Below are 24,260 nucleotides of genomic sequence, written 5' to 3'. Positions count from 1 at the left end.
TTTTTTTTTTTTTTTTTTTCCAAGAAAGAGTGTGTAGGGAAGGGCAGAGGAAGAAGGAGAGAGAATCTTAAGCAGGCTCCATGCTCAGTATGTAACCTGACACGGGGCTCAGTGTCATGACCCTGAGATCATGATCTGAGCTGAAGTCAAGAGTCAGAAGCTTAATTGACTGAGCCACTCCGGTGCTCCTAAATTCCTTTTGTTTCTCTTTCTTGCTCAACTGCTGTGGCTAGGACTTTCAGAATTATGTTGAATAGGATTGGTGAGAAGAATAGTCACCAATTATCTTGTTCCTGATCTTCAAGGAAAGGCTTTCAACCTCTAATCATTGAATATTATGTTAGCTATGGGCTTGTCATATATGGCCTTTAATATGTTGAGTTATATTCATTCTATACCCAATTCTTTTATAGTTTTAATCAGGAAAGGACGTTGAATTTTGTCAAATGCTTTTTCTGCATCTATTGAGATGATCATATGATTTTTATCCTTAATTCTGTTAGTGTGATATATCACATTTTTTGATTTGTGTATGTTTAACCATCTTTGCATTCCAAGGATAAATCCCATTTATTGTGATCCTTTTAATATGCCATTGTATTCTATTTGCTGATATTTTTGTTCATTAGGGCTATTGGTTTGTAGTTTTCTTGTAGTGTCCTTGTCTGACCTTATTATCAGAGTAATACTGGTATTACAAAAATGAGTTTGGAAGGGTTCCATTCTTTTAATTTTTTTGGTAGGGTTTGGGAATGATTGGCATTAATTCTTCTTTAAATTTTGGTAGAATTCACCAGTGATACCATCTGGTTCTGGGCTTTTCTTTGTTGGGAGATTTTTTGATTAGTGATTCAATTTGCTTTGTCATTATTGGTCTGTTCAGATTTTGTTTCTTCATGATTCAGTCTTAGTAGGTTGTATGTGCCTAGGAATTTCCCTAATTCTTCTAGATTATACAACTTATTGGCATATAATTGTTCAAAGTAGTGTCTTATGACCCATTGTATTTCTGTGGTATCAGTTGTAATGCCTCTTCTTTTGTTTTAGCTTTTATTTATTTGAGTCTTCTCTCATTTTAGTCTAGCTAAGGTTTGCCAATTTTGTCTATCTTTTCTTAAAAAACAGCACTTAGTTTTGTTGATCTTTTATTTTTATTGTTTGTTTTTGTTCTTGGTCTCTATTTCATTTATTTCTGCTCTGATCTTTATTATTTCCTTCTTTTTGCTCACTTTGGTCATCACCCAGCTATCCTATCCCTCCATCCACTCCCCCCGCCCGAGTGACTCTCAGTTTGTTTCCTTGTGTTAAGAGTTTGCTTCCCTCTCTGTTTTCATCTAATTTTATTTTTCCTTCCCTTACCCTATGTTCATCTGTTTTGTTTTCTTAAATTCCACATATGAGTGAAATCATATGGTCAGTCTTTATCTGACTTATTTCACTTAGCATAATACTAGTTCTTTAAGGTTTAAATTTAGATTGAGATTTTTTGTTTCTTGTGGTAGGCCTGTATTGCTATGCACTTCCCTCTAAGAACTGCTTTTGCTGTGTGCCATAAGTTTTGGTATGTTGTGCTTTCATTTGTCTCAAGGTATTTTTTTCATTTCCCCTTTGATTTCATCTTTGACTTATTCAGAGGCCTTAGCCTCTGCATTATCTCCTTTATTTTTGCGTTTAAATATCCTGCATTTAAGCACAAGATTTAACATATTTAAGTCAGTACCATTTTTAAAAAGTGTAATCCTACTGAAGTCCCCTCTAGCTGCCTTATCTTTTTTCTCTCTTCACAGCTATACTTCTCATTCACTTCTCAACTAACTGGCTTTGCTTTCACTACTTTATAGAAATTCTTTTACCAATCCAATCTCCCTACTGTTAGTTCAGTGGGTATTTTCTAGATCTTCCTGCTTTCTCTTTTCAAATGTTCTCTTCAGTTGGCTTCCTTGGCAGTGCATTCTCTTGGCTTTCTTCCCACCTCTCTGTCATTACTTTTCTGTCTCCCTTGAGGATCATCCTCCTCAGCCTGTCTCATATATTAGTTTTCTTCTATGTTCTATTTTCAACCTTCCTTGCCTCTCACTCTGTACATTTTTTTCTAGGCAATCCTACTTACTCTTCCACGTTGAGCTACCAGATACAGGCCAATTGATTGCTCCAAATCTTTTTTTTTTTTTAATTTTTATTTATTTATGATAGTCACACAGAGAGAGAGAGGCAGAGACACAGGCAGAGGGAGAAGCAGGCTCCATGCACCGGGAGCCTGACGTGGGATTCGATCCCGGGTCTCCAGGATCGCGCCCTGGGCCAAAGGCAGGCGCTAAACCGCTGCGCCATCCAGGGATCCCGATTGCTCCAAATCTTATGTCTTTGGAGCACACCTTCATTCTACATGTGCAAGCATTTATTGGATATTAATTGGGACACCTCAAACATATACTACATCATTTGTCCCCTAGACATTCTTTTACCATTTCACTGAATGATGTCATCACCTTCCTTGTTGCCCAAGCCAGAAATGTCAACATTATTCTAAAGTCTTTAGCCTTGCTTTACCTTCTTTCCATCCCTATAGATAGTCTTGCAGTTCTTAGAATATCTGCTGTCTTTGAACAAATTATTTTCTTTGCCTAGAACATTCCGTTGGTTAATCCCTACTCCTATAGGGAGATAGTACAGTGTGATGGACAAGAAAGCAACCTTTGGGGATCCCTGGGTGGCTCAGCGGTTTGGCACCTGCCTTTGGCCCGGGGCGCGATCCTGGGGTCCCGGGATCGAGTCCCGCATTGGGCTCCCAGCGTGGGGCCTGCTTCTCCCTCTGCCTGTGTCTCTGCCTCTCTCTCTCTCTCTCTCTCTCTCTGTGTCTATCATGAATAAATAAATAAATTAAAAAAAAAAAAAAGAAAGCAACCTTTGAAGTCAGAATACCTGGATTCATATTACTTTGCTACTTCTAAGTCACTTTACGTAAAAAGTGTACCTTGACAGTTCCACTCATCTCCTCCCACCACAAAAATAAAAGAATTCTACACTCCATTAAATATCTCTGTACTGTGTTAAGACACTCTTTTTGCTACCCTTGTTACCATACTTATTCCTCTGTATTATAACTGCTTGTTTCCTTTCCTGTCTTTTGTATTATACTGTAAGATCACAGAGTAAAGAAACTAATTTCTGCACCATATTATGAATACACAGTCCAGCACCTGATGTGTTAATTAATTCAGCAAATATTTACTCAGCACACTTATCTCCACTGACCAAAGTGCAAGGTATACAACCACGCACAAAAAAGACCACATTGCTGCTCTTCTCAGGCTTATGTTCTAAAGGAGGAAACAAGCAAAAGATGGAAATGAATTAATTAGTATTGTGCTAAGTATTAGAGAGGACTCCATGGAAAGAGCCAAGGAGAAATGTCCTAGGTAAATGGAAAATCAAGGACAAAGTCCTGAGGTGGAATGGTACTTGTGAAGGGGACACTCAATGAATGCATAAATGAAGGTGGGAAAACTAAGAAGCAGGGAATTGACTTGTCACTTGAAACCTAGTGATTGACAAGTGAAAAACGAAACCTAGATCCTCTGCGTTCAGTGTGACACTCTCACCAGGGAGTCACATTGCCTCAACATTTAGTAAAAAATGGCTAATCTTAGCAAAAATATGTATGATGACTAAAAACAAAGTGAAATGCAAACGCTGTTCGAGTCCAGAGTTTTAAAAACAAAATTGTCATTTGAGAGAAGAGTCAATGTAAATAATAGAGAAAGAAGTTAAAGCGTATAAACTACCACTCTCGAATTCTGACAGAATAGGTAAGTACATAGTGGAATTTGAGAGAATTTGAAATAAAATAGAGAAACTTAATTAAGCATTTATTCCTAACATATTGTGTGGCAGGCATTGTGCTGTGTGACTAGGACATGATCCCTGCCTGAGAGTTTACATTTTTCATGGAAAAGATGAATCTAAATAGCTTGATAATTTAAAATTAATAACTCTAATTTAATAGGAATGTATTTTACAGATTTTAAATCTATATGTGAATGTATTATTAAAAATCATTTGGGGGATCCCTGGGTGGCGCAGCGGTTTGGCGCCTGCCTTTGGCCTAGGGCGCGATCCTGGAGACCCAGGATCGATTCCCACGTCGGGCTCCCGGTGCATGGAGCCTGCTTCTCTCTGCCTGTGTCTCTGCCTCTCTTTCTCTCTCTGTGACTATCATAAATAAATAAAAAAATTAAAAAAAAATCATTTGGTATAGTACAAGTGGTGAGAAAATTGTCAGTATTCATTAACAGGAGGTGAGATATGAAAACAGTCTTTGGGTTTTGGTCTTTGTAAAAAGTTATCCTTTAAAAAATTATCCTATTAATTTACCAAGAGTTTATACTTTTCTTTATTGTGTAATTCATATTTACATTTCATCAGATAATTGACATAGGGGAGAGTATATCTATTCCAGATGAATTTACTGAAGAAGAAAAGCGTTCTGGAGATTGGTGGAGGCGTTTGGTGGCAGGAGGAATAGCTGGTGCAGTTGCAAGGACATGCACAGCACCATTTGACCGCTTGAAAGTCATAATGCAGGTAGTTTCTCATTAAAATTTCACATTTTTCTGAAAATGTAAATTTTCTTATTTGTAATATTAAAATATTTCTTAATTTTCTTAAGGATGCTTGTGTGCTATTTAAATTAATTTTTATTTGAAGTAATAATAGAACACTCTACTAGAAGTTTTTTCAGAACTCTAACTGAATATATCAAAGAAGTGATAAGATACAATTAGTCTTATTAATCGATTATCTATAGACCCTGGCAACTACATAATAGCATGGTTCTATTGTACTATTTAAGTATAAAGCATATTTTTAGGAATTGGAAAATAAGTTACCTAGAGTGTACTATTGATTGATATTTCACTAGAGGTAATGTTGTCTAATTATCTTTATTTTACTGAATAATGAATTGTCAATAGTAGTTTTAAAATAGTGCATAGTTTAATCTGTGAACTGTCAAAATTTAGTATTTGCTGAATACTTTCGTCACAAGGGTATAAAAATTAACAACTCACAATCTAGTGAGTTTAAATTTGTAATTAAATTCATATACCTGGGTGTTTTATTGTCTTTGCGTTTTTTGGTAACCTTGGTGACGTTTGGTAATGGATTATGAATAGGTTTTTTAATTGTTGTCTGATCTCTATTTGTTATTCTTAGAAAATCTTACTTCTGATAGACTCAGATATAGAGGTAGGAGCTCTCAGAGGTGATAGCCTCCATTTCTCAACAAGCTTCCTGAAATTCTCCTTTGGCTTCCTTCCTTCTCTTAGCCAAAAGTTTAGCGTGTTCTGTGGATTCTTCCTTATTTTTCTTAGCACGTTGTTTCTTCAGAGGCATCATTTGTGTCTCAGGACACATGGAGCAATGAGACGCTGAATGCTGGGCCCTTGGGTCCTGGGTTTCACATCTCTTTGTTCACAGGCTTTCTGACAACATAGTGGTGGGCATCACCTTCTGCAGAGATTAAAAAGTTTGCAGATCCTGCTAGCTTTTGTGGGGCACCAGGTGATGAGGCACAGTAGTATCAGCCTAGAAATACCCTTTTTTGTCCTTTTTTACAATTACCAAGTTGAGAACACTCAGGTCTGATCCAAAATGCAACCCTGAACAGATTTGGGCTTTCTTTCTCCAGATCTCCTGTGTCTATAGAAAGAATGCCCCTTACTCAGTAGCAGTGCTCACCTTATGAATAATTTATATATTATTTTTTGTTTTTGTGATTAACAGTATAGCATGAGGATGTTTTCATGTTATTTCAAATATTCTTCAAATATTTCAAATATTTGTGTATTCTTCAGGTATAGATTTTAATGACTGTATTATTTCAAGTAGATGTGTCATATTAAATTTTTTATTGTTTTTTCTTATTCTTGGACATGTACATGGTTTTTAAAATTTTTTAAATTATAATTCGGAATTGTTCATAATGATGAACATCATTGCTTGTAAATCTTTTTTTTTGTATTTAAGATTACTTATTTAGAAAGAATTCCTAGAAGTTAAGTAATGCTATGAACATTTTTAAGGCTGTGTGTGTGTACATATGTGTATACTGTTAAATTCTATTCCAGACTTTTTCTTCACACAGGACATGAGAATGCCCATTTCACTTTGCTTTCTCATTATTATTCTCATATATTTGAGATAAGAGGGTGTTTTACTAATGTTCTAATTTTAACTTTCTTAAAAATAAATAATAATATTATTTTTATTATAAAATAATACATTAGAAAAAATGGGAAACTACAAAAAGTATAAAGGAAGACATTAAAAATGACCTGTAATCCTTTTGTATTGGTTTGCCAAGGATGCTCTAACAAAATATCACATACTGACTGGCTTACACAACAGAATTTTATTGTCTCACAGTTTTGAAAGCTCTAAGTCTGAGATCAAGGTGTCTGCATGGTTGGTTCCTTGAGGGCAGTGAGGAAAGGATCTGTTCCAGGCCTCTCCTCTTGGTTCATAGATGGCTGTCTTTTCTCTATGTCTCTTCATATTGCCTTCGCCCTGTACATGTCTCTGTCCAAATTTCCCTTTTTTATAAAGACAGTAATCATATCAGATTTTAGGGCACACTTTTAGACCTTACTATAAATTGATTATCTCTGTAAAGACCCTAACTTCAAATAAGGTTACATTCTGAGGTAATGGGCATTAGGACTTCAACATAGAAATTTCAAGGGGACAAAGTTGAAGCCATAACAGGTTGCTACCTAGAAGTATCCACTATTGAAAATTTGATGTCCTTTCCTCCATTCCTTTCTCAGTGCATATTTCAGTGTACTCTTTAATTTTAGCAGCAACAACACATTTTGTGTATGCAAAAATTTTCTGATAATTAAGTTATTCCTGTTTTCTTTAAGTTGTTCTCTTTGATATATAAGATTAAAGTGTGTATTTGGGAACAACAACAACAGAAATAATCTATCAATTTTATATGTCTCTAAAGGACAATGAAAATGGCATTGAAGTTCATAGATGTATACATTTATGTATCATCATTACTTTATTAGCAATAATAACATCAATGACATATTATCAACAAAATAAATTTTAAAATAAATTTCCTGTTCATTTGTAGGTTCATAGTACAAAGTCAAGGAGAATGAGATTGATTGGCGGTTTTGAGCAGATGTTAAAAGAAGGAGGAATTCGCTGTCTTTGGCGGGGAAATGGTGTAAATATTTTTAAAATTGCACCTGAGACAGCGCTCAAGATTGGAGCCTATGAACAGGTAAAATGTTATCGCCTATGGAATTATGTGATAAAGATCAAATTTTATTTTATGATTTTTTAAATTTTATTTATTTATTTCTCATATTGAGAGAGACAGAGAGAGAGGGAGAGAGCACACAGGCAGGGGGAGGGGCAGAGGGAAAGGGAGAAGCAGGCTCCCACTGAGCAGGGAGCCTGATGTAGGACTTGATCTCAGGATCCTGGGATCATGACCTGAGTCAAAGACAGACACTTAACCCACCTGAACCACTCAGGCATCCCAAAGATCAGATTTTAAATTTAATTTAAAAAAATTAGACTTTAATGAGAGAGAAAACTGGAATGTACACAGCAGTAAATGTCACTGTAAATACAGGCATACTGAGAAGATATTGCAAGTTTGGTTCTGGATGAGCTCAATAAAGTGAGTCAAATTTTTGGTTTCCTAGTTCATATAAAAGTATGTTTACACTGTACTGTTGTCTATTCAGTGTATGATAGCATTATGTCTAAAAAATCCTATGTATATACTCTAATTAAAAGTGCCAAGCATCATCTGAGCTTTCAGTGAGTTGTTGTGATCTTTTTGCTGGTGGAGGGTCTTGCCTGGATGTTGAGGGCTGCCAACTGAGCAGGGTGGTGGTTGCTGAAAACTGGAGTGGCTGTGGCAATTTCTTGAAATAAGACAAAATGATGTTTGCTACTAGCATAGGGGACCTTTTGAAACTCTACATTGTTTCCTTAGTAACTCTGTTACCTTTACATTTATATCCTGGGACTGATTTTTAGCTGTCTATAAGGATCTCTTTGAATGCTGCAATGGAAGCCTTATAGGGTTCATAACATGGTTTAAGGAGATAGTTAGCCAACTTGACATTGTCTTCCTTCAGAGTTTCTAAGACAATGAATTAGAATCAGCCAACTCCACAATCCTTATAATTATGCCCATGCTGTTCAAGTATTAGGGCAGCTGCATAATGTAATGTTTTTCTGTCTACTAGTACTTCATCCTAAGCTACTATGACTATGAACCTTAATAATCATAATGCTACAGCATACCATAGATTATCATCATCCCACTTACCAACAAAGACCCCATTGTTTGCTAAGTGACTGGTGAGTGATCCAGTTCTAACATCAGCAGGCCAACTTTGTAGGACCACTTTTCAAAGAACCAGCTTTTGATTTTGTTGATTTTTCTCTATTAAATCTCTATTTTCAATGTCACTGATTTCTGTTCTAATTCTTATCATAGTTTTTCCTCTGCTTACTTTGGATTTAATTTGCTCTTCTTTTTCTAGTTTTCTGAGGTGGAAACAGATTACTGATTTTTAGATCTTTCGTATTTTTAAGTATATGTATTCAATGCTATATATTTCCCTCTATGTACTCCTTCTCACTCCTTTTGAGAAATTGTGTCTTCATTTTAATTTAGTTAAAAATATTTTAAAATTTCTCTTGAGACTTCTTCTTTGATCTGTGTTTTATTTAGAAGTGTGTTTTTAAATCTCCACATATTTTGATATTTTAAAAGATTATCTTTCCATTACTGATTTCTAATTTTCATTGTAGTCTTAGAGCATCCATTCTTTTAAATTTGTTAAGGTGTGGGCTATGGGCCAGAATGTGGTCTTTCTTGGTGAATGTTCCATGTAAGCTTGAGAAGAATGTGTACTCTGCTACTGTTAGATGAAATAGTCTATGGATATCAGTTGATTGATGGTGGTGTTGAGTTCAGCTATGTCATTACTGATTTTTTTTTCTGGATCTGTCTATTTCTAATAGAGGTTGCTGAAATCTCCAGCTATGATAGTGGATTCATCTATTTCTCTTTGTACTTCTATCCGTTTTGACCTCATGTAGTTTGGTGCTCTGATGAAAGGCACCTATGGGCTAAGGATTGTTACATCTTCTTGATAATAAACACCTTTATCATTGTTAATGCCCTTCTTTATCCCTGGTAACTTTTCTTTGTCTGAAGTCTGCTCTGTCTAAAGTTATTATAGCTACTCCCACTTTCTTTTGATTGGTGTTAACATGGTATAATTTTCTTCATTCATTTACATTTAATCTATATGTGTCTTAATATCTAAAGTGAGTTTCTTGTAGACAATATATAGTTGGGTCTTGTTTTTTGACACACTGACAATCTCTGACTTTTATTTGGTGTATAGGCCTACTTTTGAAGTAATACCAACTGTTTTAATTTGAATTCCCCTCCTCCCCCCTCCATAGAGTCTAGGTGCAGCTAGTTTATTTGTGAGGAAGAAGGAACAGTGAGACACAGAAGGAAGACGGGCCAATATAAGGGTATAAGTAAGGTTTCAGCTATAGGTGGTAGGGGCTTGATTCTGAGGGAACTTCTAGGAAGTATACGGAATAGCTCCCAGAATTATCTGTCTGACGGAAGAGAGCTGAGCTATTTATCTACCAGGTTATGTCCTATATTATATGAGGATTGCTCTTAGGACTTTAAATTCCCCAGACTTCTGGGCTGGATAGGCTCCCATAGCTTCAGAGAAGGCCCTTAGGCAAAAAAGAAGAGAGATGAGAGGCTTTTGCTTTTGATGTGTTTCTGTCAGTGAAGTGAATCTGTGAGTCTGCACAGAACTGTCCAGATGTAGGTGGGGCTCTGGAAGTGCCTACCATGGCCAGCTAAAGCCTGCTTAGGTTTGGGGGCCTGAGAGTTGCTTCAGAGAGCAACAGAACATAGGGTGTTACAGGCTTTGCATATGGGTTTTCTAGCATACAGTTCTTTCAAAAACTTCTTACACTTCTCTGTTTCTAGTTAGTATCACATGGAGTAGCAACATCCAAAAATCTCTCCTCTGATATTTTATTTTCCAGCTCCTGTGCTTAGTCATTTCCCTTCTCTCTCATTTTTATAGCAGGCTATGTTGATGTCAATGGAAACAATAGGCTGAAATCAGATGACAACACCCCTAACCTGATTTTGTCAGATAGGCAAGCTCTTTAGAACAATCTCCTTTCCTTGTGTTGTGGTACAGAGCAGGTGGCTTTTCCGACTAGAAGCCCACCATTCTTGACTATCAAGTCAGGCTAAGAGAACTCCCTTAGCAGCGCTCCATTTCCTTCCATTTCTGCTTGAAAATTGGCTTTGGAGAAGGCTCTGAGGCAGAAAAGCAGAGAGCTGCATTAGCTCATGTCTTAAAAGATCTTGATAAAAGCAGCAAGGAGTGGGCAACACCGACCACCATTCTGAGATTTTACAGTTAGTTTTCCTAGAACTTTAGGCTCGAAAAGCACATGATCTACCTTCCAAATTATCATAGGCAGTTTTATCATGCATTTCCACAAAGCATTAGAAAGATCATCATCTTTTTAGACTGTAATATCTGTGTCCTAACAATAAAGCCAGTGTCATATATTTTAGGTTTTATTTATGGTAGTACCCCACATCTAGTAACCAATTTCTGCTCTTGTTGGGGTTCATCCTAAGCTGTTATAATGAACAGATTCCAAAATACAGTAGCTTAATGAGATAGAGGCCAGGGGTCCAGGGCTAGCAGTACACCGCTCTGCCATCTTCAATACATGGCTTCAGAGGTTGCTTCCATTTTTGCCATTCCTCAGGTGGAGGAAAGCATAGTCTGGGATAAGCATCTTTAAAGAGATGTCAGAATTTGCATACTCAACTTCTCTTTTTACTCACTGGCCAAAATTAGTCACTCAGCTACACAACCTAGCTGCAAGAAAGAAGAGGGAAGTGTAGTTTGCAGCTGAGTCAGCTCTATTACTAAAAGGAGGAAGGAAGATATTACTAAAAGGAGGAGAAGTTAGTACAAGGGACATACAGCAGTCTCTATTACCAACTGAATCAATCACACTTTCTTTATTTTTTTTTTTAAGATTTTTTATTTATTCATGATAGAGAGAGAGAGAGGCAGAGACATAGGCAGAGGGAGAAGCAGGCTCCATGCCGGGAGCCCAATGTGGGACTCGATCCTGGGTCTCCAGGATCATGCACTGGGTCAAAGGCAGCCGCTGAACCACTGAGCCACCCAGGGATCCCCAATCACACTTTCTGATAGGGAGTTACTGATTTGAGGACTAGAGTTAGTTCATAGAGAATAGCTGAATCATATTGATGATAGGCCTCTAGAAACACCAAACAGGAAAACATCTTGCCTAGGAGGTGACAAGATAATCAGTTTGCTAATGCTATTTTGGATCCTAAATGAGTTTCTAGTTTCAATCTCCAAGAAGCTTGACTTACTGTAGTTCCTGTGAAGCCTGGACCTTTATGCTATTTGTTTTCCTTATTTCTATATGTGTCATTGCGGTAACCTCCCTGCTATGTAAGTTAACTGGAGTAACTCATTATTTCTTGTAACGAAAGAGCCTCTCACATTGTTACTATTCTTGATTATCCAGTAATCAAACAATATTAAGTACCTTGCATATGTAAGGCATAGGGCTTTAGTCTATTTAGAGATAACATACACAATCCTTTCCCCCTTTTTGTCATTTACATGCTTTTTATGAAATAGTACATTCATGAATATGCTTAAATGACTCACTCTTGCTAGCTCATTTTGTGGGGGAAAAAAAATTGGAGGCCTAATAGAGGAGTCTTACTTATTATCTTAGACAACTAATTGCATAAAAATTAAAATCAAGTATTCCTCTAGATGCTAATATCAGATGTCTAGAATACTTTTTCAAATAATTTTATAATACTAATTAATGTTTTAAACTTAGGAACTATATATATATATATAGAGAGAGAGAGATATTACATTTCAGTAATTTTATACATTTCAATACTTTTATTTATACAGTATAAGAAGTGGCTTAGTTTTGATGGTGCTAAAATAGGAATTATTGAGAGGTTTATATCTGGCTCATTGGCTGGTGCAACTGCCCAGACCTGTATTTACCCCATGGAGGTATGTATTATTATAAAACTTTAAGTAAAGTAATGCTTTCAACACAAATTATAACATTTTAAAAAAGATTTATTTATCAATTTATTAGAGAGAGAGAGAGAAAGAGTGTGAGTGGGGCTCTGGGGGTAGCAAGTGAAAGGGGAGAGGGAGAAGGAGGTAGAAGGAGAGAAGTAGATTCCACGCTGATCTCTACTCCACTTGGGGCTTGATCTCACAACCCTGTGATCATGACCTGAGCCAAAAATCAAGACTTGGATACCCAATTAATTGACTAAGCCACCCAGGTGCCTCACAAATTATAATTCTTAAAATAAATGAAAGTAGATCTGGATTTTGTACAATAAGCAGCTTAATAGCTACAGGATTCAAATCTCATACCAAGTGTTAGTTGGCCCTAGTATATGTTTCTTTTGTTTGCTTGTTTATTTAGGATCAAGGTGGTATTGTAGATGTATCAAGAAGATAAAAAAATCATTGATTGCTTGCTTGCTTGACTGATAGAATCACTTAATCATTAATCAAATCAAATCTGTATTACACAGCTACTAAGTTTAAGGTATTTTTCTAGATGCAGAGACAAATCAGACAAGCATTTTGATCATGCAAATTATAGCCTAGATGGGGAGCTAAAACATGTACATCAATAATGATGATCCAAAATAGAAAGTAAAAATCCTGGAAGGGAGATCAATATGAAGTGTTATGGAAATTCAGAGGGGAGAAATTATTTCCAGTTAGGAGTTTCATGAAAGACATGAATAGAATATGTGAGTTTGGCTTAGATTTTGGAATTTCAGAGATAATGAGGAAAGGAATTTTAGGTGGAAATAATGACTTATGCAAAGGAATGGAGGCAAAAGAGCAGATATTTAGGTTTGGATTGAATATTGAATATTGAATATTGGATTGAATATTGAATATCCATATCCAAATATGGATTGAGGCCAAACCAGAAAGGCTCTTGAATTCAGTGTAAGAAATATAATTTTTATTTCTTAAAAAACAAGAAGCCATTAAAGACTTTGGAGCCTGAAATATAATCTTGGTAAAGTTTTTTAGAGTGAGAGAGACTAGAGATATGGGATGACTACATGCAAGAGATTGCCACCATTCAGGAAAGTGATAGTAAAGCCTTGAAATATATTAACTAAAGGGAACTGACTCATGTTAGAGCTGTCTTGAGAACTGACAGCCTGAGAAGTGGAAGGTAGGACAGAGAGAAAGGAAGAAGGTGATGCTTCGTCTGGGTTCTGTGCCTAAGTATTTAGGAGAGCTACATCTGAGTGATGTAACAGAGTTTGAGAGTGGCGGAAGTAGTCCAGACAGTGAGAGATGATGAGTTCAGGTTTGCACATATTTAATTTGAGTGGTTGGTAGACAACCAGGTTTTGATTTTCAGCAGGCAGTTGCAAATGTGATACTAAGGACTTAAGAGATTTCAAGTCTTGATGTGTCATCTGCAAAGAAGTGCTAGTTTAAGCCATGAGATTATATAGAAAAAAAGCAGTGTTTTGTTTTGTTTTTTTTAATCCTGAAAAGAAAATTTTTGAGAAGACCTTAATTTAAGGAGTAAGTGGGAAAAAACCTGCCAGTGAAGTAGACAGAGAAGATTTACTTGGGTAAGAAGGGAGTGAGTACACTGCCCTAGGGAGGGCAGACAGTTTTAAAAATGGGTTATTGAAAGTGTGGGGGCTACGGGGAAGTTCTTGAAACAAAGCCTTGCAATTGATGACTCAGAGGCAGCTCCATCAAGAAACACAGTTTGCCCAATCAAGAAAAAGTTTATGCCTTTTTTTTTTTTTTTTCTTTTGTCTTGGCTGTTTTGGAGAACCTTTTCTCCCAGTATTTATAGTCCTCCCTTAAATTAAATTAATGGAAATTAAGAGGATGAGGAGTAAGTTTCTATCAGGAGAATTGCACGGGAATGTTGATCTTGTTAGGCTACTGCTTTATAAGCACATTTAATCATATTAAATGAATATACTTTATCTGCCTCACTGTTACAATAATTTCCAGAATATGTATTTTAAATATGTACAGAATACATTTTTTTCATATTGCTTCTTCACTTTAACATAACCATATATTTTTTTTAACTTGGAATTTGGCTGCAGTTGCTTTATTTTGAAGCAATAATGTTACCTCAAATGAATTTGTTTTAGAGTATGTTACCTGATAGTACATTAAAGAAGGTTGAGTAGATGTTATCAACCAAAACCATAGTGATTAATTACATTTTCCTGTTTAAATAATTTTTCTAAAACTCGGTATTATATCATCTGTTAATAGTTAAAAGCCAACTAGGGAGAAGCTAAAATTATATATAAGATTACTTTCTTTTCTGATTTCTGTGATAATAAATATTGTAATGTAATACAGTTACTGCATTCCTAGAGGAGTTGAGTGAATCTGATCAATATATTTTTATAATATTCTTCACATTTAGGTTCTAAAGACCAGACTGGCTCTAGGTAAAACTGGACAGTATTCAGGGATCATTGATTGTGGCAAGAAGCTTCTCAAACAAGAAGGTGTTAGAACCTTTTTCAAAGGTTATAGTCCCAACTTGCTAGGCATTCTACCTTACGCAGGTATAGATTTTGCTGTTTATGAGGTGAGTTTATTCTCATAATGTGACATTAAGTGTTAGATTTGAAAATTTGGTATAATAATAGTCTTCATTCTAAAAATCTAGTTGTAAATAGCTTCTGACCAAGAAGTTTGGTTGAGTTGAATGGTTTTATTTGGTTTTTCATTTTGTATAATAGTTGTCTAGTATTCTAATAATAACTCCTTTTTTGCTGTTTTTTTTGTGTGTGTGTGTGTGTGAATTAGATTTTACTGATCATATTTATAGACCTAAATGCTGATACAATGGTGGTTCTTAATTCTGAATGCATATCAAAATCATTTACATGTAGATGTTTAAAAAAGAAGATTCTTGGGCTACCTCTCCCTCTGCCCCCCGCCCCCGCCTGCATGCATATTTGCGCACGTGCGTGCTCTCTCTCTCTCTCTCTCTCTCTCTCTCTGTCTGTCTCTTAAATAATAAATAAATCTTTAAAAAAAAAAAAAAAGAAAAGAAGAAGATTCTTGGGCTACATCCAAGAAATTCTGATTTAATTATTTTGGGAGGAGGCCTGGAATCTAGGTTTTTAACTCTCTAGAAAAATATGATGTACAGTTAAGATTGAGAAAGCTGAGATGATTGTCCAGGTGTGAAAATGAGAATTGACAGGGGGAGTCCTTAGGAGGGATGGAGGGAGAGGCAGCATGTAGATAAGGCAATAAGGCAAATCTCCTGAGTGTAGTGCTTGCTGATGAGGCAGAATTCTGAGTTATTCCTTTTCTAGCCAATCATTTCATTTTTATGATCATACGTATGTTTTAGGCAGGCTGTTGTAATAATATATACCATTTGGTCATCAGAACCAGGTCAGAGTATGTGACTAGTATCACTTAAATTCATTCACAGTGCAAGAAGGACAGCTCTCCAGCCACAGGCCCAGTGGTATTTTTGGCAGGTGGTACCACAATCACATGAAAGATAGCCAATTTTGTTTAGCACTTTAAAAAATGCGTATATCTTTTATAGATGTTTAAAGTATTGAATATTAGAGCATATATTTCTTTTCTCCTTTGTTTTCTTCCTTCTGTGATCTTATTAAAATAAATTCATTGCTCCTGTTTATGTTGGGCTCCCTCCATTCTTTTATTTCTGCAGTTCAATATCTTTTGCCTTCTTACCAGAGTGATGTTACACATTTCTCTTTTCATTATTGCATGACTGATGAATGCACTGAGTTAAGACATTTTGAAACATATTTTTTCAAAAGCATCAAATTACACACTTCATGGCAGTTGCCTCAGTATATAATGGTAAAGCTGTATCCTTTGATAAATGAACAGTTCTAAAGGCACTTAGTGATCTTTTAAACCTACTATTTTAAGATAATTTTTTCTTGCCACTTTTATTCAAAGAAAAGAAAATTTGAAAAGATGAATCTTTCCTAAAAGTTTAGAAAATGTGGTTTTGTTAACCTAGAGTGGATTATGCAGTCTTCTCTACATTATTCTGTTAATCCCTCTGAGAATCTCCAGAATTTTGCTTGTGTCTTTCAATGTCATTACAAACCAAAACAACGAGGCAAAATAGAACAAACAAAATCAAAATAAACAAAACACAGACATACAGATGCAAAACATAGGAGTATTCAAACTGAGGCTGTATGAATACATTTATTTGAAAACATCTGTGTGCCCTGCCCCTGGTAGGACAGTAGGGAGATAACCCCCTCTGTACACGGAGTAGGAACAATCTTTTGTAAAGATTTTGGAGAGAATAGTTATTAAGATCAAACGATTAAGCTTCATTCTTATTTATCAGTGTGTGACTTGATAACTCAGTTTCTCTGAATTAGTTTCTTATTTATAAAATGTATAACATGGAGATGACAATATTGACTTATTAAGTTTCTGTAGGGATTAAGTGAGATAACATCTATGAAAATGCTCAGTGTAATTCTCGAATGAAGAAGCTACTCAATATGCTTATTGAAATTGAATGAGCAGTGAACTTTATTCTACTTAGACTTGCATGGTGGCTAAAGGATATTTACTACTATCTTCTTTGTTAGCTTTTGAAGAATTATTGGCTAGAACATCATGCAACAGAGTCTGTAGACCCTGGGATAATGATTTTGCTGGGATGTAGTACATTGTCTCACACTTTTGCTCAGATAGCCACCTTTCCTCTGAACCTTATCAGAACTCGCATGCAGGCTCAAGGTGAGTTTTTTTTTTTTTTTAATGAAGTAATAAGTTAAAAAGTGATTAAGAGTATTTTTAATGAAGCATTAATAAAAATTAAGTTAAAAACAGTATTAAAAAACTAGGTTGTTTTAAATGAGTAGAAATTAATGGTTCAAAAAAACAAAAACTGTAGAATTGTTAAATCAAAAGCAGACTCTGATTTTTAAGGTACACATCTCGAATTTATTGTTTTATTATAGAGCCTTTTGTTAATTTAAATTTTATTTCTCCTTCAATGTTCTTTTTTTTTTTTTTTTTCCTTCAATGTTCTGTTTGGGACTTTCCACATTTCCTCCAGTTACTAATGATCTCTTTAAGGAGTTTATAATTAGGAAGTACCACGATGAACAATAGAAAAGATTTCCTTTCTTCAAATTACGTCAACAGTTACTCAATATGAACATAAAATTTCCCCCTAGTTCTGCATTGTTATATTCTGCATCAAGAACTTAATATATTTGTGGAATTGAATTTGTATTTTAATCCCTCTAGCAAGGAGATATTAACCAGAAGGGAGAGTTACCTGTTGTGTTCCTCTTGAGTGAAATGTTAGAGATTTAAATTTTAAGAAAATACTTTTATTACTTTTCAAGAAGAAAAAAATCTTACATAATTCTATTATTATCTTCCTCAGAAAATTATTTAAGGAGTCATGCAGTACGTGATTCTTTTTTACATTTGTTTTCTTTTTAGTAAGATTTTTGGATTTTATTGCATTCCAGGTGGGGAATCTCTCTACCCACCCCATCACCTTTCCATTGCCCTATCAAAGTTCATACTCAATTCCAAGTGCTCCTTTGAGGTCCCTTATGAAACTTTCAAGTCCAATAGAACTTTTTGCAATGATAGAAATATTTTTTATCTGTGTTATCCAGTATGGTAGCCACTAGTGACACATGGTTATCAGACACTTGAAATTTGCTAATGTGACTAAGCAACTGAATTTTTCGTTTTACTTAATTTTAATTAATTTAAATTTAAGTAGACACACATGTCTAGTGGCTACTATATTGGACAATACAAGACCATTCTATAAGTAGAGAGAGAGGTATATTCTGAAGTCGTTTTAGCCTCTGTAAATTCTTATTAATCATTGGGCTATCTTAATGTATAAAGATTCAATATTGAATTACACTGATTTTTTTTCAATTTATAGCACTGGAAGAAAAAGGAACAACAACTTCTATGATTCATCTTGTTCAAGAGATATATTATAATGAAGGAAAAAGGGGATTTTTCAGAGGTCTCACCCCAAACATCATAAAGTTGCTTCCTGCAGTAGTCATCAGCTGTGTAGCTTATGAAATAGTGAGACAACATCTGGAATTAATTTAAAAATGAAATATCAAATTGTCATTACCAAAATCACTTAATTGTAAGATAATACCTGGCTTGTAAAGAGAAGTTGGTCTTTTCCTAAAAGGAAAGACATATCAAATAATTGTCAAAACATTTTTTCTTTATCTATTACAAAATTTATAAGTTAAATAACCCTTTTGGTAAAGTTCTTTCATAATTTAAAATTCTTAATATCCACAGGCTCCTATTTACATTTCCCACTCTTCTCCCCTGAGTCCTAACTTGAAACTTGTTTTTATTGGGTTTGGATCTACCGTGGTAACATTATAAAACATTTGGTCACTTGCAGCCACTGTGTTAACCTTTTCCTATTTAAATATTTTTTTGAAAGGCTGAGCTTGAAAATGTCTAATACACTAAAACAAAAATCATTGCATTTAAAATTGATGTTACAGCAAATGATCACAGTTCATGTCTCTTTTTTAAGCAAAAAGGAACATTGCTTTCATAATGTCTTCACAGTTCCTTCTATCAGATTGTGGATGGAATAATGATAGCACGATAGCATATTTCTCTTCTTCAGGTACTTTATTTGTAAATATAAACACTGTTGGTTCATTTTTTTTCTTTATATTTTAGGTTGTTTATAAGTCAGTATTGAGAACAAATCAGCATTGGACAAGTTTTCTTGTTATCTTCTGCTTGAAAAACATTTGAGAGGAAGAATTTTAAAGATTAAATCCATTATATCATACTTGTCAAAGCAATTCTTATTTTAGCCTACTAGTTGATTGAGTCGACCCTTGGAAATCCTAAATATTCCTCTGCACTTTTATGAAAAAAATGAATCCTATTCTCTGCTGGAATTAAATGAGAGTGTGGTGAGATGCTGGTAATGGACTGCGTTGGCCACAACCCAGGCTTCAAATGAACTGCCTTGCTAAACTGATTCAAGTCCAGGCTTTGAGCCTTGGTCTTGCTGATCCGCAAATTTTTAAAAAAATTATTTATTTATTCATGAGAGACACACACACAGAGAGGCAGAGACACAGGCAGAGACACAGGCAGAGAGAGAAGTAGGCTTCATGCAGGGAGCTTGACATGGGACTCGATCCCGGGTCTCCAGGATCACATCCTGGGCTGAAGGTGATGCTAAACCACTGAGCCATCCGGGCTGCCCTGATCCGCAAATTTGACTTTATTAATTTCCTCAAGATCATCACTTTCTTGGTGGAAGATTAACTAATCACAAGATTGAGACACATATCACAGTGCAAAGTTATTCATTTATAGTGGAACTTAATACTTCCTACTCACTAGAATACTTTCATCCGTTCTCCAGGGCACACTGTTTCCTGCTATTAGGGTGCCTGGGAAACCAAAGAAGTCATGAGAAGATTGATGCAGAATTAGAACAAAGAGAGGAATGTTGTACTCCGACCTATCCCAGTTAAGGTGGGAAGAGGTGGAAGCTTGTGTACAAAGAAGAGTAGTTGAGGCCCGACCTGGGAGAGAGGAGGGGATTGTGGAACTGAAGCTAAACTAAGCCACAGATCACCAGAGGGGAGGAATGCAAAATCTCATGTAAAGCCCAGGAGTGGCTGTGTAAGAAATTTGAGTAATGATGGTAGTTGTTTGGATAGACTTTCACAAAGCATTCCAAATTGATGAGATAGCTTGAGTAGTAATGTGGAAATCATGGTGATGGTGGTGGTGGGGGGCGGTTCATAGAGCATTAGGGAATGCCTGGTCATTTTGAAATATATGGTGTACAGGAAGATATAGTGAGATAAGAGGCAACTTGCTGTAGGCTGGTGCCAGGTCATGGAAAGCTGCGAATCAAAATGTGGCAGTGACATATTCTGGTGTAAGAAGATCACCGACAGCAGAAGAATGCCATTGACAGAGGAGAGGGGAGAGCCTATGAGACCAGTTAGGATGTTATTTTCATGGCCAAAATTACAAAATGCTGGCTTCTGAGTAAGGGCTTCTCTTTAGAGTGGGTAGATCCAATTATTGTTGTCTCAGAAGTCAAAGTCCAATTTATTTTATTAAGTTCCTGCTATATGCCTGGAATTATTTCAAGACACTTTTAAAGGTTCTCTTGCTTAATTCTAACAGAAAGGTGAGATTTTTATTTTTTTTAAATTTTTGTTCCATTTGTGTAAACAGAACAAAACCAAACAGAATAGTTCACCCCTTCTCGCACCCCCTGTACCCTACCTCTTGCAACCACCAATCTCTTCTCTATATCTCTAGGCTTTATATGTGTGTTTTAGATTCTACATTTAAGAAAGATCATCTGTTTGTCTTTGTCTTAGTTATTTCACTTGGCATAATGCCCTTGAGGTCCCTCAGTGTTGTCACAGATGGCCAGATTTCATTCTCTTTTATGGCTGAATACTATTCCATTGTATATATATCACAATTTCTTTATCCATTCATCTATTGGTAGACCCTTAGGTTGTTTCCGTATCTTGGGTATTGTAAATAAGGCTGCAGTAAACATGGGGGAGTATACGTCTTTTTGATATACTGTTTATGTTTTCTTTGGATAGTGCCCAGAACTGGAATTGCTGGATCATACGGTGGTTCTACTTTTAATTTTGGGGGGAACCTTCCATAGAGGTTACACCAGTTTAATAATTCCTGCTAACGGTGCATAGGAGTTCCCTTTTCTCCAAACCTTAACAAAACTTGTTATTTCTTGTCTTTTTGATAACAGCCATTCTGATACGGATGAGGTGATATCTCATAGTGGTTTTGGTTTGTGTTTGCCTGATGATGAGTGATGTTGAGCATCTTTCACATACCTTTTGGACATCTACATGTCTTCTTTGGGAGAATGTCTATTCAGATCTTCTGCCCACCCTGCCTTTTTTAAAGATTTATTTGTCTGTTTGAGAGAGAGAGAGCGAGTGTGAGAGAGCACACGCATGTGCAAGGAGGAGGGGCAAAGGGAGAGGGAGAGAATCCCAAGCAGACTCCCACTGAGTGCAGAGCCTGACGCCGGGCTAGATCTCAGGACCCATGAGATCATGACCTGAGCTGAAACCAAGAGTCAGATGCTTAACCGACTGAGCCACCCAGGTGCCTCATCTTCTGCTCCCTTTTTAATTGAACTTTTTCCCCCTATTGAGTTGTATTGTTTCTTTATATATTTTGGATATTCACCCCTTATCGAGATACGTGGTTTACAGTTATTTTTTCACATTATTTTGTTGATGATTTCTTTTGCTGTGCAGAAACCGAAGACTTGTTTTTAAGTTTTTGCTTAAATTCCAGTCACTTAACATACTGTGTAATATTAGTTTCAGGTGTACAATTAGTGACTCAGCACTTCCATACAATCCCTGGTGCTCATTACAGTAAGCACACCCCGTAATTCCCATCCCCTATTTCACCCATTCCCCACCTGCTTCCCTTCTAGTAACCATCAGTTCTCTATAGTTAAGAGTCGGCTTCTTAGTTTGTCTTTCTCTTTTTTTTCCCCTTTGCTCATTTGTTTTGTTTCTTAACTTCCACATTTGAGTGAAACCATATGGTATTTTCTTTCTCTGACTGACTTATTTCACTTAGCATAATAATCTCTAGCTCCATCCTTGTTATGGCAAATGGCAACATTTCATTCTTTTTCTATAGCTGAATCATATTTCATTGTATGTATATACCACATCTTCTTTATCCATTCATCAACCAGTGGACACTTAGCCTGCTATTGGCTTAGGCGTAATTTGGCTATGTTGATAATGCTGCTATAAACACCGTAGTATGTGTATCCCTTTGAATTAGGTTTTTTTTTTTTTTTTGTATTCTTTGGGTAAATACCTAGTAGTTCAGTTGCTGGATCATAGAGTAGTTCTGTTTTTACTTTTTGAGGAACCTCCAAACTGTTCTCTACAGTGCCTGCACCAGTTTGTACTCCCACCAGCAGTGCAAGAGGGTTCCCTTTTCTCCACATCTTCATTAACACCTGTTGTTTCTTGTGTTGTTGATTTTAGCCATCCTGACACATGTAAGGTGTGTCTGTGTAGAAACTTTTAGTTTGATATAGTCTCACTTATTAATTGTTGCTTTTGCTTTTGGTGTGAGATTTAAAAATATCATCACCAAGACCTGTCAAGAAGCTTACTGTTCCTGTTTTATGGTTTCTGGTCTTATATTCAAGTTTTTAATCCAATTTGAGTTAATTTTGTGTATGGTGTAAGATAGTGGTCCATTTTCATTCTTTTGCATTTAGAAGTGCAGTTTTTCCAAACCATTCATTGAAACACTGTCCTTTCCCTATTTTGTATTCTTGACTCCTCCATTGTAAATTAACTGACCATATATGCATGCGTTTGTTTCAAGGCTTTTTTTTTTCTTTTCTATTATGTATCTGTTTTTATACCAACACTGTAATGTTTTAATTATAAAAGCCTTATAATATAGTGTGAAATCAGGGAGTGTAATGCTTCCCATTTTATTCTTCTTTCTCAAGATTGCTTTTGCTATTTGGAGTTAGAAGGTTGAGATTCTCCCAATTTCCAAATGAGGAAACTAAGTTTATAGAGATAAGTACCTTGAACAGATCTCCTAACACTTTCTCTCTCATTAAGGATTGTGCTCATCCCTGACCTTCTGAGCTTCTATTCTTTATGAAGACCTACTGTGAGCCAGATCCTTGGGGATGCCATGGATGTTTTGTAAAATACCTTAAAGTGATGATTTAGCTCACTGTCAGTAGGGTACAGCCTCTCAATCCTGTGAGATGAAGTGTAAGCCTGCTCTTAGGTACGGAGATGCCTAAAGGGTAACCTCTATGTAAAAATGGTTATCACAATGTAACTTAAACATTGATACTTGGAGTTAATCTTGAAGAAACACCAGAGATCCTGTCTGAATGCCACAGAAGAAAATAACTGGACAATATTTTAAGATCTGTGGTGTTAGAAGTTCAATTTAACACTGAGGGACTTTCTGCATAGTTTTTCGGATACCGTTAGAACCTAAAGATTAGCCTCCCTGTGGGTTACCTTACAGAACTGTGATACAAAATTTTTTTTTTAAGATTTTATTTACTTATTAGAGAGAGTGTGCACATGAGAGAGAGTGAAAGCAGGAGCAGGGGCAGGGCAGAGGTAGAGGGAGAAGCAGACTACCTGCTAAGCAGGGAGTCTGCTCTGGGGCTTGATCCCAGGACCCTGGGATCATGACCTGAGCCAAAGGCAGACACTTAACCAACTGAGCCACCCAGGTGGCCCGTGAATTGTGATACAAATTAACAAAATTCTGTATCTTGGCTCTGGAAGGTTAGCAGCATGTTATACTATATAACTAAGAGTTTTGGATAGGTTAAGGAGTGGGTTGTAGAAAACACCTGGTAAGGTGAATTAAAGATAAAGAAGGACCATAGCAGAAGTGATGATCTGGAGACACTTGGACTTAAGTGCCTATTGAGATTTTTTACTTCAACAAATATACGGACTTCACTCAGAAATGTAAAGGACTCTCTGACAATCACAGAGGCCTTTCAGAAATTTAGTTACAGTCCACTGGAGCAAAACGATAAGCTCTCAGATCCTCAGAGTCATCTTGTAGAGTACCCACTTCTCTAGCTGCATGTATAGCCGTGTTCCTGAAGGCACTGCATTTCCTCATTGCCCAGACAGCATATAAAGCAAAGCAAAAACAAAACAAAACTAGTTTATTAGTCCATTCACTTTTGAGAGAGTAGTTGAGAAAATCACAGCATGTTGATCATAACATGATGACGGGCAGTTGTAAGCCTTGCAAAACCCAGAAAGCATCTATGGGTTCTCAGGGTTTATAACATTTCAGGAAACAGACTATTTTTATTCCCCTTATTTCTTGGTTAGGGTATAATTTTCTCAATGATTCATCTTCAGGTATTAGTAAACCTGTTACACATATGTGGAAAAAATCTTGAGTAAAGCACTTTAATTGTACAGGGAGCTAACCAAT

The 24,260-nt window shown here is 36.1% G+C and overlaps 1 protein-coding gene across 5 annotated transcripts in view; it reads left to right on the top strand.

Annotated features, from left to right (window-relative positions):
* LOC144318586 (mitochondrial adenyl nucleotide antiporter SLC25A24-like) overlaps positions 1–19,032 on the top strand; it is a 49,813-nt gene extending 30,781 nt beyond the window's left edge. For 2 of the 5 annotated variants that reach the window (XM_077905672.1, XM_077905671.1), the window contains exons 5-10: positions 4,426–4,584; positions 7,142–7,294; positions 12,078–12,185; positions 14,632–14,799; positions 16,823–16,973; positions 18,154–18,929. In XM_077905672.1, coding sequence (XP_077761798.1) covers positions 4,426–4,584; positions 7,142–7,294; positions 12,078–12,185; positions 14,632–14,799; positions 16,823–16,973; positions 18,154–18,332 — 918 coding nt within the window. In that variant the 3' untranslated portion in view covers positions 18,333–18,929. The other 3 variants (XM_077905674.1, XM_077905673.1, XM_077905675.1) reach the window with 3 other exon arrangements.
* The last annotated feature ends 5,228 nt before the right edge of the window (positions 19,033–24,260 follow it).

The sequence above is a fragment of the Canis aureus genome, chromosome 8 (assembly GCF_053574225.1).
Source record: "Canis aureus isolate CA01 chromosome 8, VMU_Caureus_v.1.0, whole genome shotgun sequence".
Taxonomy (NCBI): Eukaryota; Metazoa; Chordata; class Mammalia; order Carnivora; family Canidae; genus Canis; species Canis aureus.
Note: the sequence above shows the minus strand (reverse complement) of the source record. Positions and strands in the feature narration are given on the sequence as shown.